Source organism: Vigna umbellata, chromosome 10 (assembly GCF_029865625.1).
Source record: "Vigna umbellata cultivar VRB3 chromosome 10, Vumbellata_1.0, whole genome shotgun sequence".
Taxonomy (NCBI): domain Eukaryota; kingdom Viridiplantae; phylum Streptophyta; class Magnoliopsida; order Fabales; family Fabaceae; genus Vigna; species Vigna umbellata.
In genome coordinates, this window is record NC_142174.1 from 15,183,537 (window position 1) to 15,203,798 (window position 20,262).

General features: G+C 32.3%; 1 protein-coding gene and 2 pseudogenes across 3 annotated transcripts; 2 read left to right on the top strand and 1 right to left on the bottom strand.

The window, feature by feature from the left end:
• Positions 1 to 393: 393 nt before the first annotated feature.
• Positions 394 to 4,920, top strand: LOC148191998 (pentatricopeptide repeat-containing protein At5g66631 pseudogene; annotated as a pseudogene). Of its 2 annotated transcripts, XR_015782639.1 has the most exons (3): positions 394 to 2,705; positions 3,176 to 3,315; positions 4,789 to 4,920. The product of XR_015782639.1 is annotated as a pentatricopeptide repeat-containing protein At5g66631 pseudogene, transcript variant X2 (transcript). The 2 variants fall into 2 exon arrangements; XR_015782638.1 differs by lacking the exon at positions 4,789 to 4,920 and having other exon boundaries at positions 3,176 to 3,719.
• Positions 4,477 to 6,770, top strand: LOC148191999 (serine/threonine receptor-like kinase NFP). The gene has a single exon (XM_088100684.1). It carries the CDS (start codon positions 4,710 to 4,712, stop codon positions 6,501 to 6,503), a length of 1,794 nt encoding a protein of 597 aa, XP_087956810.1. The 5' UTR covers positions 4,477 to 4,709; the 3' UTR covers positions 6,504 to 6,770.
• Positions 6,771 to 13,268: 6,498 nt separating this feature from the next.
• Positions 13,269 to 15,546, bottom strand: LOC148192000 (lysM domain receptor-like kinase 4 pseudogene; annotated as a pseudogene).
• Between the last annotated feature and the right edge of the window lie 4,716 nt (positions 15,547 to 20,262).

A 20,262-nucleotide genomic window follows, 5' to 3' on the forward strand; every position in this document is an offset into this window, starting at 1 on the left:
AATTTTTGGTTAGAACTTACTGAATTGAATTTTACTAAAGAAAAGTCTAACTCGATCAAATTTTAATTAAGACTAATTCGATCATTTCAACTGTGACTGTCTCAACTAAATTCGATTGATTTTTCATCTCCGTTTCAGATTTCCCATTCCAGGGCTTTCTTGCACGGCCGCAAGCCTTCTCTACTGCTCCAAATGTGTGCCAAAAATTTCAACAAAAGGCCACATACTTACAGGAAAAGAGAAAACACAAATATCCACGTAGTGGGTGGATGGGAGAACACTCAGCTGCATAGGGAAGGAGAAGGAGATGAAAAAAATTAGGATTTAATTAAATAGCCATAAAGTTACTTTTGGTATTTTACATATTTGATGGGGTGCAGGAAGCAGTTACCAAAACACAATGCACGGAAGTCCCACTATTGTTGGGCCTGGTAAAAGAGGCTTGGATTTTTCAAGCACACCAATTGAAAAAGAAATATTTGAGCCCGCTGAACCTGGTTTGTGTAATTCTTTTGCCCCGTGTATCAGCTCATCCACGGCCTCGCACACCAAGTGTTTGATTATTTGTGTCACCCCGACGAAGAATACTAACGGTTCCTGGATTATGAATTGTAAGCACAAACAACCTTCGCAGTGCTGACTGAGGATGCACTTGAGGTCATTTTTTTGCGAGGTTAACCTGTTGAACAGGTTAAGCTCGCAAGTGCAAGCTCGTTCATATGTCCGTCGTCGTGAACCGTTTCCCACAAAAGTTGCTCACTACCTCAAACGTGCCAAACTCATTGACTCCATTAGACTCACTCTACGCTCTAAAACCCCCGACTCCTCTCTTCCCTCTCTCATAAACCACCGTCTTTTTGACTCTTTCGTGCTCACTCATGCCATTCGTTCTTCCCCCTCTGTAGATTCCGCTCTTTCCCTTGTTCATGCCCTTGAAAAAGATTCCAATTTTTCCCACACCCACCACACGCTCAATGCACTTGCAACTGTTCTTGCCAAGGCTGGAAGATGCTCCGCGCTCAAATCCCTCATTGATGCTATCCAAGCCAACCGATTCGGCACCATTCGGATCAGCTTCATGAATCTCATGCAGTGGCATGCTGCAGCTGGGGACCTGGACACTGTCCTTCAAGTGTGGGAACAGTATACACTCGAGAGCAACCATCTCTGTACTGAATCATATAATATTGTTATGGCTCTCTATGCTCAAATGGGTAAGGACTCGCAGGCTGTACGAGTTTTTCAGGGGATGATTGATGAAGGGTCTCTGCCGAATTGCAGGAGCTTCACTATAATAATCGAGCACCTTGTGAAGTCCCGGAAGTTATCGGAAGCAATGGAGGTTTTTAATCTGTTGCCTTTGATGAGGGTCAAACGCACTTTGAAGCAGTTCTCGGTTCTGCTAGAGGGTTTTGTAGGTAGCAAATGGTTTGATGAAGTGAACATTTTAGTTGATGAAATGCAGGTTGATGGAATACTTCCTAGTAGAGGCGTGAGTTTGTTGCTGCAGCAGATGAAAGAGGAAGGAATTCTTGAAGACAAGGAGCAATTACTGCGAGGACTTTTGCCAGATGAGAGAATCAGGAGTGTAAGTTATTCTGTTGATGGTGGTGACGGGGATGATGATGAGAATGAGAATGAGGTTGAAGACGAGAATATAAATGATGCTAGTCAATGTGATCTTGTTGATGGAGTTCATTTAAAGCCATGGCTGGACCCACGGGCTTTGGCAAGTGCCTTGCGGAATTGGAGTCCTGATGAGGTAGCAGCACTAGAGGGTGCAAACTTTGTGTGGACAACAGGGTTGGTCTGCAGGATGCTTAGAAATTTCAAAACACCAGAAGTTGCATGGAGTTTCTTCTGCTGGGTTGCTAATCAAAGTGGATTTACTCATGACATATACACCGTACAAAGAATCATGACCCTACTGGCACGCCATGGACGTACTGACTTGGTTAATACACTCATCTCCAAGATCAGAATGGAGGGAATGAGACTACCATTCAGCACCATCAGGCTGATCATTGACTTTTATGGGATTTCAAAAAATGCTGATGCTGCTATGAAGGTTTTCAATGACGACCGAATACTTTGCGGTCCCATATCAAATGTAAACCTGATGCTTCTGTATTCGTCTCTTCTAAGAACATTGACTAAGTGTGGAAGAAACTCCGATGCCTTGGATATGCTTGATGACATGATTTTAAATGGTATTTGCCCAGATATCCAGACATTTTCAGGCCTAATGCTATACTTTTCACAGCTTGGGGACATAAAAACAGTACAAAAGCTTTTTGCAATGATTAGGCAGAGTGGTCTTGAGCCTGATGCTTATTTATTTAAGGTATTAATCCAAGGTTATTGCAAGTCAAATAGAGCTGCACTAGCATGGAGGCTCTTTGAAGACATGAAGAATTCTGGTTTAGTGCCTGACTCTGCCACCAAAGAGTTGCTAGTAAAGAGTCTCTGGAAAGAGGGGAGACGAAGAGAGGCTGCAGCAGTAGAAGAGAGTTGTGAGGAAATAAATAAGGTTCTTCCACTTACATTGCAGGGTCATGAATGGACTGTCAGCTCTGCAGATCTCACAAGAGTTTATAATATTTATTCTAATTCTTTTGCTTAAAATGGGGGCTAGAGCTATCCATCGGCCTATACGATGGGTGTGAATTCCGTCGCACATGAAATCTCAGCACACATTCTTACAGGTGACAAACAATTTTTAAAAAAAGTTCGCAATTGTTTTATTTCCATAACAACAACTCCTGTCACGCATTAGTATGTATTTTTCTGCAATGTCAAGGATTGTGGTGACAGCAATTGGAATTGGGACCATAATTTAAAATCGTGAAAACGATTGTGGAGATTGTTTTAGACGGTGAGGTTGACTACAAAAGTTTAGGTTGCTGTAATAAGATTTTTAAATATTTGTCGTAGGCTAGGACGTGGGTTGATACTCAGAAGTGGGCCTTTATTCTTATGGCTACGAAATCCTTCGTTGTATCCACTCAATCAAGCTCTTTGTTTAACGTGTGGAAACCTGCATTCAGTCGCCTGCTGACTTATACAATTTGCAGGGCATCTAATAATTATCATTTTATAATTGTTATTGGTTATCTTGTGGCAATTTTCAACTCCTTTTATTTTTCTTACGAAAGTATTTGGTTACAAATTTCAGTTATGAATAAACAAGGGATGCACTCCGGTAGTGAAAGAAAGGGTGGCGGAACAACGTTAAGAGAAACAGATACGGACGGCATTTGGGTGAATCATCAATTTGATCCATGAAATATTGTTCTCTCGTCAATGGTTCTTAGAGTAAGGAAAATTACTTAAAAAGCATTAGAAATTATTTAAGTAATGCCTTAAATGTTCAAAACCTAACCTTCAAAGGGTTCTTCAAATTTACTCTAATACATCAATTTTAAGAGTAAATTAATAAGTATTCAAAATTAATTAAACTATTTGTTACTTTAAAGACTGTTTAGAAGGTAAGGTAACAACTTGAGGACAAAATGGGTGATTTACTTTCAAGAGTCAATGGATGATTTTTTTTTTTAAAGAGCTTGTGTTGCCAAGATAAACTATATTGCATAAGACTTGGCTATGTTCCATAAATGGGGAACACAAAGAATTTCAATGATATACAGGTTCGTTACTGCAACTATAATCCTATTATTTTATATTTTTTATCTCCGATTTTATCTTTAAAATTAATTCTGACATGATTTTGAATCAGTGTTCTGTTAGAGGATGCTTACTCCAAAAGAAAGAGTGTAAACTGCAGCTAATGACATTTTTCCTTTGGTTTAGTCATGATTATCTTTTTTTATTGATTGAGAATAAAATGTGGTATTTCATTATATTAATTAAATTAATTTTTAAATTTTAAAAAGAGGAAACATAAATAAAAATTATACATATATGGATTTTATAAGAGTTTATTATTTGAGCAAAATTTAGTAGACAGTAAATGGTAAATTATTATAAAAGGATCTTCATTAGAGATTCTTCAAGCTCTTTATGACTCATCGTAAATTTTGCATTATTAAACTACAAGAAATCAGTTTTGTTCCTTTGGTGTGAAATTGTTGGTTTCTATCCTTTTGCCTTATCCGATGTTGTTTTCAGTTCTTATAACTTCTTTCGAACTTTTCTTTCCTTAAACTTACTCTATAATTTCGTTTAATAATTCACATCTGATAGTATCATTTGATATTTCATCTGATAACAACATTTGATAAGCTTTTTAGTTATTTCGAAGTCTATTTTCAGCTAAATCTTACAGCCCCCTGTACATGCAATATTCCTTTTATTACTATGTTGAATCATGTGTAAATATCGCAAGATATCAGCAAGTTTAGTTGGTGTATTGGTGTCGGCTTGCTGGCTAACATCGTGCATAGATAGAACTGGTAACTGGCCGTCCAAAGCTTTGATTTGACATCACAGTACCCTATTACCAATTTTTTATATATCATGCGCATGAAGTGCATACAATTTGTCTAATATAAATATTGACGTGTCCATTGTGTCTAGGATTCGGACAGCCAAAAGGAAATATAGTTAAAGCTAATGAAACAAACAGGACCATATATTTATATTAAACCAAATGATACTTTTATTGATAAAGAACTCTTCATATCAACAACGCCGATTGCCACTGATAGTAGACTGCCTCATAACTTACATTTGATCACAACTTCACATCAATGGCTGCCTTGTTTGTTTCTCTTTCTCTCCGTGCCCAGATTCTTTATGTTGTACTCATGTTTTTCACTTGTATTGCAGCTCAATCACAACAGACCAATGGAACAAACTTTTCATGCCCTTCCGATTCACCTCCTTCGTGTGAAACCTATGTGACATACATAACCCAGTCTCCAAATTTTTTGAGTGTGACCAGCGTATCTAATATATTTGACACGAGTCCTTTGTCAATTGCAAGAGCCAGCAACATAGAGAATGAGGAAGACAAGTTGATTCCAGGCCAAGTCTTGCTGATACCAGTAACCTGTGGTTGCACTGGAAACAGCTCTTTCGCCAATATCTCCTATGAAATCAACCCAGGCGATAGCTTCTACTTTGTTGCAACCACTTCATACCAGAATCTCACAAATTGGCATGTAGTGATGGATTTAAACCCCACTCTAAGTCCAAATACTTTGCCAGTAGGCATCCAAGTTGTAATTCCTTTATTTTGCAAGTGTCCTTCAAAGAACCAGCTTGACAGAGGGATAAAGTACCTGATCACTTACGTGTGGCAGCCCAATGACAATGTTTCCCTCGTAAGCAACAAGTTTGGTGCATCACCAGAGGACATATTAAGTGAAAACAACTATGGTCAAAACTTCACTGCCGTAAACAACCTTCCAGTTGTGATCCCAGTTACACGCTTGCCAGATCTTATTCAATCTCCTTCAGATGAAAGAAAACACAGAATTGGTCTTCCAGTTATAATTGGTATCAGTCTGGGATGCACACTACTGGTTGTGGTTTCAGCAATATTACTGGTGTATGTATATTTTCTGAAAATGAAGAGTTTGAATAGGAGTGCCTCATCAGCTGAAACTGTAGATAAACTACTTTCTGGAGTTTCAGGCTACGTAAGTAAGCCTACCATGTATGAAACTGGTGCAATCTTGGAAGCTACCATGAACCTCAGTGAGCAGTGCAAGATTGGGGAATCAGTGTACAAGGCTAACATAAAGGGTAAGGTTTTAGCAATAAAAAGATTCAAGGAAGATGTCACGGAGGAGCTGAAAATTCTGCAGAAGGTGAGTCATGGAAATCTGGTGAAACTAATGGGTGTCTCATCAGACAATGATGGAAATTGTTTCGTGGTTTATGAATATGCAGAAAATAGGTCTCTTGATGACTGGCTTTTCGCCAAGTCTTGTTCAGAGACATCAAACTCAAGGACCACGCTTACATGGTGCCAGAGGATAAGCATAGCAGTGGATGTTGCAATGGGTCTGCAGTACATGCATGAACATGCTTATCCAAGAATAGTCCACAGGGACATCACCAGCAGTAATATCCTTCTTGACTCTAACTTCAAGGCCAAGATAGCAAATTTTTCCATGGCCAGAACTTTTACCAACCCCATGATGTCAAAAATAGATGTATTTGCTTTTGGGGTGGTTCTGATAGAATTACTTACTGGCAAGAAAGCCATGACAACCAAAGATAATGGTGAGGTGGTTATGCTGTGGAAGGACATTTGGAAGATCTTTGATCAAGAAGAGAATAGAGAGGAGAGGCTCAGAAAATGGATGGATCCTAAGTTAGATAATTATTATCCTATTGATTATGCTCTCAGCTTGGCCTCCTTGGCAGTGAATTGTACTGCAGACAAGTCTTTGTCCAGACCAACCATAGCAGAAATTGTACTTAGTCTCTCCCTTCTCACTCAACCATCTTCCTCTACACTGGAGAGATCCTTGACTTCTTCTGGATTAGATATAGAAGCTACTCAAATTGTCACTTCCATCGCAGCTCGTTGATTGAGTAAAGCCAATCCAGTTTCTCAAATCCAAGATGGTATTTTTTTTTACATAATGATTTCACCTTAGTCAATAATGATGAACTTGGTTTACGGGGAATGTTCAACATTTAGTTTTTCCGTCCCTGTTGTTCTTTAATGTTTGAGGTAGAGTTGGCAAACGAATAGCAATTGCAGCTCACCTCAGACTAAATTTTCTTGCTTCTATACTTTTTTTGGATGACAATTGAAAGTGAATCAAACAATGGAGTTGTTTATTGCATTGTCAAACAAATTCAATAAGTTTAAAGTATATGTTTCTGTCTTTGCAATAAGCTCATATTTCATACGCAAATCATAATATTGCAGAGACAGAATAATCTATTCATCCATTCTTTTTGTTTTTGGTCACGAGGTTGGGCATAAGACCCAATTGAGAATGTTGAAACTTGGAGAGGATTAGCATTAGCAAGAAGACCTTAAAAGGCTTTTACATGCAATAGAGATACTGATAAATTAAAATGGTGGTTGCCTTTTTGGCTAATCTTAAAACAGTTAGCTAGACAATTGAGAATTTTTAGATAGACAGTATATATCTTAAGCATGTCATAGTTGATTTATGTAGTAAAAATGTACTTCTTAGGAACAGATGCATTTTTACTTATGATGATGCATGAAGTGACGAAGCAAATTTGTGCAATAATATGGCCCTAGGTTTACAATATCTTATAGACAGCCCCAAAGAATGCAGCTAGCTCTACCCTTAGATGCTGCTGCTGCAAGTCAACCAGTTATTCATGTAACAGGAAGGCCGTTTTAAAATGAATAATATGTTTATAAAGTATAAAATAGAAGCTTCCTTGTTGCTCCAATCATTGACGGAGCTACCTAACTTTAGTGGGAAAAAAAAAACTAGTACCAACAATGGGAATCGGTGAGAGTTGTGGGTCATGTCTCTATGGGAATCTTGGGTAGACATTACTGCCATACCTACTTGGCTGTGACAGTTCTGCACCTCAAAGCTGCTGTCAGAGAAGGTTTTGAATATATATATATATATATATATATATATATATATATATATATATATATATATATATATAACTAAAAAACTCAAGCAAATTTAAAGTTGACTAAAAAAAGTAAAAAATTTAAGAATCTATAATTAATTTATATATTTTGTATAAAACTAATAAGTTATATATAAAGGGATAATTATAAAATTTAAATATCAAATAAAATAAATATCCAGTTATTAGAAAAGCAGAAATATTTTAACCTTGCATTGATATGAAATTGAAAACTATATGAAATAGACAATAACTAAAAGAGATGTAAAAACTGATCGAGTCGAGATCAAACCAAGTGGATTAGAATCTTATATAAGACTTGTATCTTGCATCTCATCTTCTTCATTATTCTGGATTTTATTTTTCGGAACAAACTAAATCAATTTCGAAAATTCTTTTCGGAAAACAATCACTCACTCCTATTACGGAAAAAAATTTTCGAAAGCTTTGATAGAGTCCAGGGAGAAATTTATTGGGAGTGCAGGAAGCAACAACCTCATAATCCGTTTTGACAATTTTTCAAAAATCTAAATCAAAACAACTCAATTAAATGCAATTTTTTTAATATAATTTTGTCATAAACTTCCACTAATTTATATGAGGCATAGCAATTGAGGCCTTGAATAAAAAAATAATATATTTTTATTTTATCTTTTTTAATCTATTATTTATATTATTAAAAACTTCATATTAACTAAAAAATTAATTTACAATATAAATAAAATAGATTTCATCTTATTGAACTATGTTTATAAGAATAAATTAGATTTAAATTCATTATATGATATAATATAAGACATTTACATCCTAGTCAAGATCAATATTGATTATATAAGTTGCTTTAAGTGATTTATAAATTAGATTAATAAGAAAAATTAGGAGCTAGCAGATCCAAAAAAGCGAAGATGTGGAAATGTATCTTTACATTGATGAAATCATAAATAAATGTATTAGAGTTTTTTTGTATGTTGCCTAATTATTTTCATGCATATTAACCTATAATGTGCTCAATGTTTTATTATTGTTAATATTTATTTGAAAATAAATTGTCGTGACTGGCACTGTCAAAAATGCATACCCAATTAGCCCCATTTTACAAGTGATTTTAGGCTCTCTTTTTTCTATTTATATTAACTTGTATTGGAATGAGTTCTGCCATACCATAAATTTAAGCATCTAAGAGAAGTCATGAAGTTGGTGAAACCCATCCATGGATCACGTGCCCTCCATGGTATGATGTTAATTTTTGTAATCATTTCTGAATTGGAAATAGAGTTATTCTATTTCTTAATTTTGGTGAAATTCAAATTAACCAATCTAATATGAGTCTTAATTTTTTGTATTCAACATTTAAAAAGTCTTCTTCAATGTTGTCTCTTTCACATTGTGGACTTCACTTGCAGAGGACTCTTGCTCTCTCGTTGATAGCACCATCACTTTAAGATATTTGTGGTCTAATAATAAATAAAATTAATTATAATTTTTTTAACTTTTATTTTATTGTATTTTATTTTAAAATTAAATGTATATTTTTTATATTTTATAAAAGTTCACTAACACAAAAAAAGAACTATAATATTATCAATACAACATCTCTATGGGAAAAAACCAACGTAAAAAAATGATAGTGTTTTTTTGTAAATAAAATGAAAAATTTGTCATTGATAGCCCATTAAACAAATGTCAATGGTGATTTGAAATTGGTCCCCTTATATCTAACGCTTAAAAAACACACAATCTCAATCCATGTAACAACAGAATATAGAGTTACCTACTAAAGCTCCAATAGGATGTTGTGTGAACACAAAAGACTCATTTATAGATCATACTAACTACACAAGTCAATTTGAGTTATTGGTTGATGAAAATCCCCTGCTCATAATGGTCATAGGATAACAACTTAAAGGAAGGAAGATTATCCATGTTGCTCCACTATTGTCTTATAACGCGTGTGTGACGATTGATGGAATTCAAGATCCCCATTCTCGAGTGTTTATGCCAACTTCAGAAATTCAATTCGTGGGAAAGACCTTAGGCACATTTATAGTTTGGTCTAAAGCATTGATCATGTTATACTTTGGCTCACCATAGGTACTATAATGTTATTCTTAGTATTTTTATCTTACCGTTTATAAATAAATGATCCATATTATTGAAAATGTTTATTTCAATTCTTCCATTTTGAAAAGTTGGTTGTGCGTCAATATATTATCCATGAAGATTATGACATGACAGATTAGAATATTGTCCTTTAGGAAACTTCTTGACGAAATTAAATAAGGTGAATAAACGACCGCTAGTGTTAGAGCGGAAGTTAAGAGTATTTGGCCTCTAATGTCATGTCTCATTGTACATTAATTTAAATGATGCACTAGAGATCATTAGGGGAGCCATGATGTTGAATATTTCAATCATACAACTATGGTGCATGTAAGATTTTTCATTGTATTCCATATTTAAATCTTAGAATTGGTACTCTTTAATTTATATTTAAGTATCTTATTATAGGTACATGAACATAGTCATTGTTGACCAAGGTTGAGCTTCCATGTATAGATTTATTGAACCTCGGACCATTCAGTCTTTTGGAAACACACTTGACCACAAACAAACTTATTTGTAAACATGGATGTCTGTGTCAAAAATATTGATATACCTTGCACCCTACCTTGATGGGTAGGTATTACTGAATGTAATATTTTATGAAGTATTTTTTATTATTAGACTAACTATTTGTGATTCATCGTAAGACTCATTGACAACTAATGATCATCATTCCAAGACAAAGCAGAATTGTATGATTTTGATCCCTGCATAAGAAGATAAAACTTTATTTGAAATTCATGTTACAAACGTAAAGTGTTATTTTTTTTATATCATCTACTTAGTTATATTTACTAACCTATATTTCCAATTTAATTAGATTTATGGGTAAGCTCAAAGTACAACAAATTCAAGTATTATATTTAAAGGTTGAAACTAATTCATCTTAAAGTTATTAATTTTCGCATATCAATTTATAAAAACAATAATTTCAAATTAAAGATGATTGGACAAAGAAAATAATATATATATATATATATATATATATATATATATATATATATATATATATATATATATATAGGGGTTTGCTAACGCGCGTACGCCTGTTTTTCAGTTGGTACATTTTAGCAATGTGTACCGGGTTTTAATAGACAAAAATACCCTTATATATCATGGATTCTAAGTTTTAAGGTTAAGGGTATTTTAATAATTTTCATTCTCAAAACTTAAAAAAAAAAAGGAAACCCCCCAAACCCTTACTCACCTCTCTCATTCCTCTCAATCCTTTCTCTTTCATCTCTCTCACTCCAACCTTTTCTCTGTCATCCCTACTGTAGCCCCAATTGAAAAAATCAGAAACACTTGCCTTTAAACAATTTGTCTTTCTAAAGAGTTGAGTCATTTGACATGTTCACCTTGAGGCAAAGGTTCATTCAAGATCTCTTCAATTTCACCATCTTCACTAATTATAAAATTAGATAAAATTAGATAAGACAAAAATTATAAAATAAAATCATTTTTTGTAAGAAATTGTTTAACAAGTATTTCTGATTTTTTCCAGATCAATTACCAATTCCTTTATGCTTGTGAAAATTGGATAAAATTAGATAAGACAAAAATTATAAGATCAAAACTCATTATAAAATCATTTTTTTGTAAGATTGTTTAACTTTCAATTGGGGCTACAGTAGGGTGTTTCTGATTTTTTTCAATTGGGGCTACAGTAGGGATGACAGAGAAAAGATTGGAGTGAGAAAGATGAAAGAGAAAGGGTTTACAGGAATGAGAGAGGTGAGTAAGGGTTTCGGGGTTTCTTTTTTTTTTTTTAGTTTTGAGAATGAAAATTATTAAAATACCCTTAACCTTAGAACTTAAAATCCATGGTATATAAGGATATTTTTGTCTACTAAAACCCGGTACACATTGCTAAAATGTACCAACTGAAAAACAGGCGTACGCGCGTTAGCAAACCCCATATATATATATATATATATATATATATATATATATATATATATATATATATATATATATATATATATATTCACATATTAGAAATCGCATCAAATTTTAAACATTTTTCATATATAATGAAGTTGTGTTATTTTTCAAGGGTTCAAAAATTCATCACCAATAACGAATGATACTACGGAAAAAATAAGACAAGAGTGAACAATGTATTTACGATGAGTTATGATTCACAATAACATTAAGACTTTGCTTGAAAATTGTCTAATAAAAAATTTTGATTATGAAAATTTTAGTTTTATCTTAATAGTTTTAGTTTTGATAGCTCTTGTATTAATAGCTACATTTTGTGTTAATAAGTTTAGTTTTTTTGAGTTGTGTTGAAATATTTTCTGCTTTTCAAGTTAGGGTAAATTGTAACCGTAAATATAAACAAAATTTAAGAAAAAAAATGTAACCTTTGATATTTGTTAGTACATTAATAAACATTAAATATTATCCAATTTTAGTTTAAAATAGCATGTCAGTGTGTTGTGATAAGGGTCATTAAACGACGTCAAATTCTCAAATGATCAACATTCTTAAATATATGTTTTCAACTTCAATGTGAATTTGATGTCTTCTTATTTGTATTCAAAGTTTTTTCTAATTTCAAAAGTAAAAAAATTGCATATCACAAGTCACTCTTGTAGTAATGGTTATATAAATTATTCTTTCTAACAAACAAACTGTAGATAAAAATATATTATACTTTCCAATAAAATTTCATTTGTCACATTATATATTAGTTTATGATAAAATATTTATTTCATCAGCTTCAATCGCCATCTCCAATGTGATTGTGTGTCACATAAAGTCTCATGAGAGGTGAAATTATTATTTAAAGATTTAATCATATTTAAAATGATACTGCATTCATCATTTGTTAAATTAAAATCCATGACCTCCAACATAGAAATATACTACTACCATGTAAAATGTGTGTTGTTTATAAACTATGAAGAGTTAGTTCGATATATGTTTTCTGAATATAAGGTAACAAATTTCGCTTGTGGTATATGTTATAAATGAATAGAAATAATAACAGTCTCACACAACAAAATCATGCAACATTTTATCATTTTAACATGTCAGGATTGAATAAAAAGGGAAATTTGATTTGGAAGGTTATTTAGATGGCTTTAATGAAAAGTATATGAGATCATAGGAAATAACATGTTAAAAAATAAAAAGGTTGACGGGGTGGAAATATTTGCAAGTGCACAACTCAAAGCATGGGTTTGGATTGGAAACAAAATCCCAAAAGTTATTTTCTCATATTCCGATTGGTCAAAGAAATAATAATGACAATCAGAAAAGGTGAGAAGAGAAATACACTTTAAATAAACAAGCTTAACAAGTTTTGCCACTATAGCGCCCTATGATAGACCCATTGCATTTTCCAACTTTTTCCACTCTCATATATAGTATTGCACTATTTAGGATAGCTAATAATTTTGAAGCAAGAAGACATCTCGTATAATTCTCTAGTACAGTTTGTGTGGACCACTTCTATTACTCTTGTTTTAGTATCATTGTTTTCGTTTCACTCTTTTCACCCGTCACAAAAACGAAAATATCAGACAGAATTTATTGTCTTGTTATGATATCAAAACACTAAATATGCACCACACTGTCACTCACCTTCATATTTCAAAAATTATATACCATTTTATATAATATATATATATTCAAAAATTATGAACTTTAATTATATACTACATATATTGCTGAAGTTATTCCAAATTTTACAACTGAATTATTGAAGATAAAACTAGAGTTCCAAACACACTAAGACTACTATTCTACAGCATAATCGACGAAGAAAACAACAGAAGTTAACGGAAACACAGAAAATCGTTGGCTGATAGAAGCATCCTGCTTCAACTGCTGTAACATCAAGAGGCTCACCGAAACTTTAGCTTCGTGGGACATTCATTGACCTTTCCCAACTCAATGAAGAATTCAGGGTTCTTGACAGAGATTGCACAATCTCAGGCACACTAGGACGACTTGCTGGATCATTCGATATGCAATTATCAATCAGCTCAACCACAAACATACCAAGTTCAAATGGAAAATTTTCTCGCAAAGAGGGATCCACAAACTCCTTCAACCTCTCCTCACCAAGCATGACGCGCAAAACATGTGACAAATTTGTCTCGTCTTCTGTTACAATAGCAGCAGCCTCTTTTCCTGTGATCATTTCCAGCATCACTACCCCAAAAGCATACACAACAAGCTTTGTAGACACAAGACCATGTTCCAAATACTCGGGAGCCATGTAGCCTCTTGTCCCAACAATGTGCCTAGTGGCAGGAAACTGGTCGTCCCCTCCTTCCACACGCCTCACAAGGCTTAAATTTGCGACCTTTCCTCTGAAGTCACCATTCAGAAGAATGTTAGTACTCTTAATATCCTTGTGGATATAAGGAGAACTGAAACTGTGAAGATAATCAAGTCCTGTGGCCACATCCAATGCAATCTGTATTCTCTGCGTCCAACTCAGAAACTTCCCATCTGCGTTGTTGAAGTAGATCCATTCACTCAAATCTCCATTAGCAGCATACTCATAAACAAAGTACCATCGTCCCTCGTGGAAGCTAACACCGGAAAGGCGTACAACATTAGAATGGTTGATTTTGCTCAGTATCTCCAACTCCTTTGTCACATCACCTTCTATCTTTTTAATTGCAGCCAAATCACCATTAATCACTCCGCGATAAACAGACCCTTTGATCCAGTAGCTAGGACTAAAGTTATCTGTTGCTCGCCTTAGGTCCTCAAAATCATAAACCTTGAACGATTGAGCTATGCCAGATATGATCTCTGACAATTTTTCATTTACACTCATTGGTGGTTTTTTCTTAGTTGCCTTTGACACTACCACCGACTCGTCTTCGTTTCTATTTTTTCTCCTGCGTGTGAAGAAAATGACAGCACAGAGAGCTGATGTTAAGGCAACAGCTCCTGCAACAACTCCAACAACAACATACACCCATGTTTTCTTTTGATGAGAAGAGGGGGGTGATGAAGGTGGTGGCGTAAGTTGAGCTGGAGAAACGGTTTGAGAACTTGAGGGCTTATCATGAAGGGGAATTAGAAGTGTAGTAAAGGGATAGATCATGGATTGTGTCAAAGTGAGGTTATTAGCCTCAAGAGCGGTCACAGAGCCAACACCAAATTTGTCAGCAATGAGGGAAACAGAATCACCCCAATTCACCAAGTAGCTTAAGAGGTACCTGATGCCTTTCTGGGTTTGGTTTTTTGTGGGGCAAGCACATCTGAGAGGCACTAGAAGTTTTCTGCCGGGGTATATGTTTGCTGGGTTGTGGTTTTGATTCTGCAAAGCTTGACATGTTGTGAGGCCCTCGAAAGTGTTGTTAGCAACCAAGAAGTAAGTTTCTGCATTCTGGAACACATAGGATGTGTTTGTTTGATAATACTCACCTGCACAGGAACAGTTGACCGGAACAAGCACCAACTTGTTTGTTTCGAAGGTGTCATTCAGGGAAACGGAATTTATTTTAGCAAGTTGGGAGGGGTCAGAACCCAATAAAGTAGATATTGTGGAGACAGAGTCGTAAATGGGTTGAGATCTGAAGGTAAGGAATGCTTGGCAGCTGTTTGCACCATTACAAGTGTATCCACGAATAGAGTTTCTGTTACCTCTTCGAGGGCATGCTACTGTTCCTAAACCAATATAAGGTTGCTGCCCCAGAATCAGAGAGAAGTTGTGAATCAAAACGGTGAAGATGATTATGGTAGTGAAGGGAAAGAGATGCATTGCTGTTGCAGACAGGAAAGGTGTAAAAAGGATTTCTCAGTGACTGCAATTATGAACAACTTATTTTTCTTTTGTACACACGCATGCCTAATCCTAGAAATTGTGTAGCACTTTATTAAATGATTTTGGGAGTGCATTTCCAATTTTGTTTTATGGAATTATTTGATCGATTGATGATGATTTCTGAGAGAAGCTAAATTCTGAGAAATAACCATTATATTTTGTTTTTTCTCGTTGAAGTTGACTTGGAAGTTAAAAATATTTCAAACAGGAGATTCGCTTGGATTGTTGTTGACTACACAGTGGATAGCTCTATTACTCAACAACACTTGGATTGGATTATACGTTTACCTTACTGTCTGTCTCATCACTTCACGGGAATAGAACTAAAAGAATCAATTAAAAAAAAGGCAGAAAAAAGACAGCTTCAATTGACTGATATTAGGATAGCAACCATGGATAAAATTTGCTACGAATAATTAATATATGTGGATATTTATTATCTCTAATATGTTGGTAGCGGATATTTTAATATCCGCTTATAAATAGGTCGAATACAGATATTATACTATTCGTATTCGCGAATACTCGCTATCCGCAAAAAATAAAAATAAAAATTTAATTTATATTTTATTAAGTTAACATTAATTTGGATTTTACAAGATTAAATTTAATTAAAATTAAAATTAAATTTATATTTAATTTAATTTATATTATATTTTATATATTTTTTATAATTCTATTTAAATTTTATTTTAATAATTTATTAAAATATATATTTTTTTAAATATTTGCGGATATCGCAGATTTTAAAATATCCGTAAATATTTTTTAAGCAAATATTCGTACTAGTAACAGATTAGATAATAGGTGGATTTTTTTTTGTCGGATAAACATTCCTAACTGACGCGAATCAGTTTTTATGTTTTGCTTCTGTGTGCGGCATTATTGGTTAACTCTCACTGATAATGTTTTATATTATAATAACATCTTTAAGCAACCCATTTTGCAATCCCTTTTTGTGTACACTTCGCAATTTCCACCGGCTAACGCGGATATGAGCTTTGATTCCTCTAAAGGAAGTTTTAAATTATGTTTTCGAACATCTTAAGTAATTATAAATTCTGTTCAAGCAACAACTACGAAGTTCAAGCTGAAAAATTCAATCACGCTAAAATATTGAAGAACGCATGCTTCGTTCCTAACCTCAAAAGTTCGAAGCTACTTTTAGTTGATAAAATATGAACGAGCCAATGGTACTTCCGTTTATTTCAAATGGAATTGATAATTGATTTTATTTTATTTTTTTATTGAAATTATTATTATTATTATTTTTAGATAATTAAGATTTTTATTTAATAAATAAAAAATGGAAATATTTTTTATTATTTGTAAAAATATTGTGTAAACAACGAAATATTGAATAATATCTCAACAAAATTAATTATCAATAAATTGAATTATTTCAATTATAAAAATCAATTAAATTGAAATCTTAAAGATGAAATAACATTTCAATAAAATTAGTTGTCAATAAATTTAATTATTTCAATTTAAAAATCTAGTGCAAATTTTTAGATGTAATCTAATTAGAGCAAATTCGCTAGATCTTATAAATAAAAGACTTGACAAAACTAAAAAAACACATCCTTAAAGTATAAGAAACTAACTATAAGATAATAAAAGAAAGGTTTAATGTCTTGATATGTCCCTATTTTTGTTCAGAATTTGAAATAAGTCCCTTTATTTTTTGGCGTCTCAATTGGGTCCTTATTTTTGTTAATTTGATGCAAATAAATCCTTTCCGTCAATTTCATCAAACGGCATTAATGAATGTGTGACGTGGCCTGAGGACAGTATTGACACGTGTAAGGCCACGTCACACATTCATTAACGCCGTTTGATGAAATTGACGGAAAGGATTTATTTGCATCAAATTAACAAAATTAAGGACCCAATTGAGACAGGCCACGTCACACATTCATTAATGCTGTTTGATGAAATTCACGGAAAGGATTTATTTGCATCAAATTAACAAAAATAAGGACACAATTGAGACGTCAAAAAATAAAGGGACCTATTTGAAATTTTGAACAAAAATAGGGGACCTATTGAGACATTAAACCTAAAAGAAAACTTGTTCTGAAAGCATTACTCATTATTCTTTTATTCTTTTTTAGTGTTTCGAATATATAAAGATAATAATTCTTGAGAATTTGACATAATCTTTCTTAATTAAAACAAAAGATAATAAAGAATATAACTTGAAAGAGTATTCCTTAGTTTTGTTTTAAATTGCCAATAATTTATCATTAGCATTCTTATGGGTGTATATTACTATGAAAGGTGACTGTAATTATTATCACCCTTACAATATTATTTAAATCTTTAAGTTAAATACTTTTTAGTCTTGAATGTGAAATTAAATTTTATTTATGTCTCAAACTTTAATATAATTTTATCTTAAATTCTAAAAATAAATAAATATATTATTTAATCTAATAATATCATTAAAATTTTTACACATATTAAAAAATATTTTATATTAACATTAAAGCTGAAACATATTAAATGATGTAAATAGTTTAAATGTTAGCTTGACACAACAAAATTTTATATAATTAGGTTATAATGATTATATATATTCATATTTAAAATTTGATTACGCAGCTCAAGACAAAAATAATTAATATAAAATAATAACTTAGAATGGTATTAGATTTATTCTCCTTATCGTCGAATATTAAAGCAATCTATGTGAGAAAATTCTAAAAAAATAATAATTAATAGTACGTGAGAGCGTAAGTCATTTTTGGAATAAATTAGATATGTTAAAGTGAAGAATACTATTTTATTTTATTTGAAGTAAAATAGTTTTCATCAAATGAGTTAAACTAAATGGTGTTGATTGAACGGGAAAGTTATTATAATATTAGTAACACGGTTGGCAAGATTCATGTTTTAATAATTTATTGTCAAAATATTTAATTAAAATAATGTAGAGACTCACTTACATTATTTTTAATTATTATTATTATCTACAATAAAACTCGCAAGTAATTCGTCGTGTATGTACACGTATATGTCTTAGATATCTCTGATTAAATAAATTCTTTTAAAAAGTTATCTAATCAATAATTTAAGTATATACATTAACTCGTGGATACGAGTGTTGTACTAGTTAATATATACATTTGATTGATATATATTTTTTGGGTTAAGTGAAAAACTATATGGCTTAATCTAAATCATATTTTAGAGGGACAAAAAAATATTAGTCTAACTTAGCTTTGCCGTGATCAAATAAGATATTTTTGATCAATTTAAGAATAATAAAAAATAATTCCAAACTTAAATGAGATATAAAGATACATTAATTTTTAAAATTAAGTCCATGTGGAATGACGTTATATATAAATTTTAATAAAACAATATATTATTTAGTTTTTAATCATGATTTTTAAAAATGGAAAAATATAAGTTTATCGACTCCACCTAAACTGATTTGGAGTAAAAATTATATCCGACAATATAAAAGCTTATCTGCAATTTGAATCGTTCTTTCAATTTTGATATTGCTCGTTTTACCATATCAATGTATCACGTTAGAACTATTTTCTCAATATATATAGGTTTAATACCTTATTTTGTCCTCAGTTTCGTTCGAAAATGTCAAATGCGTTAATTACGTCCTCACTTAATAACATTTTTTAAAGGATGGACTAATTTGAGATTTTCGAGCGAAACTGAGAACAAAGTAGGATATTAAGCCATATATATATATATATATATATATATATTCATAAGATCAGAAATTATAGTCCTGCGTAATAGGTTTTCTTCATTTTTATCATTTTAAAATGAAGGTTAGGTGGAATGGCTGATTCAAAAAGTTATTTTATTTTTCTGTGCAACTTCCTCGTAATGAAAAACTATGACTAAACTGAATTAAATAATAGAGTAGATTATATCATCATTTTCAATCAAGTAATTTTAATTAGAATGGTCGCACTACTAATTTTTACAACAGTCCCAGTCCCGCATTTATTTATTAAAGCTCAAAATGTTAGTAATTCATTCATATAAACAAATTTTATTTATTTATTTTACTTAATTCAAAAGCTTATCTCTTGACCCTTTAAATTTTTGAATGAGTGTATTGCAAAATTGACTTCCTATTTACGTGTAGAAAGAGTTCAGCAAAAAGCTCATGCACATAATTTGATGAGTTGAAGGAATTGTTTCCTTCAGAAATTAACCATGAAAAGTATGTACCTGTGGTCATCATTTTCTATTACTATCACTGTTGGTATTGCCTTGCACCAATCTAAACAAACAACGTATAATAAAAGTTAATTAAATTCTAAACACAAGGTTGTTAACTAGAGCTTTGGTTAAATCACTAGTGATTATTTTCATATATTTCCAGGTATTACTGTTGCAATTACAACTTCAATGTATTTCACTATTAATTATTTAACTAATAACTCATTTACATTATCTAAAATTTAAATACAGTAAAATTATTCAAATTACAAATATATTTACTATAATAAGAACTTTTTTATTGATTATTTTGAATATTGAATCAATATAAATGTCAATCCTTATAAACAATTATATTTGACATATGTCACATTCGCATCCATGTGAAAATTACATTAATTATGATTATGATTAATTCATGATTTGTCACCACATCTGAAAGGTTATGGATGAAGGAAAATATTAGAAAGAAGAAAAACATTTAGTCTTTATAAAGCTGATGATTAAAGAAAGAGTGAAAAAAATAAAGACATTGAATGAGAAAAAAGGACAAATATACGAAGGTATAAGAATTTTGAAATATATATATATATATATATATATAT

Bases quoted from the DNA above. Each gene is read 5' to 3' on its own strand.
- LOC148191999 (XM_088100684.1), top strand. From the start codon at position 4,710: ATGGCTGCCTTGTTTGTTTCTCTTTCTCTCCGTGCCCAGATTCTTTAT.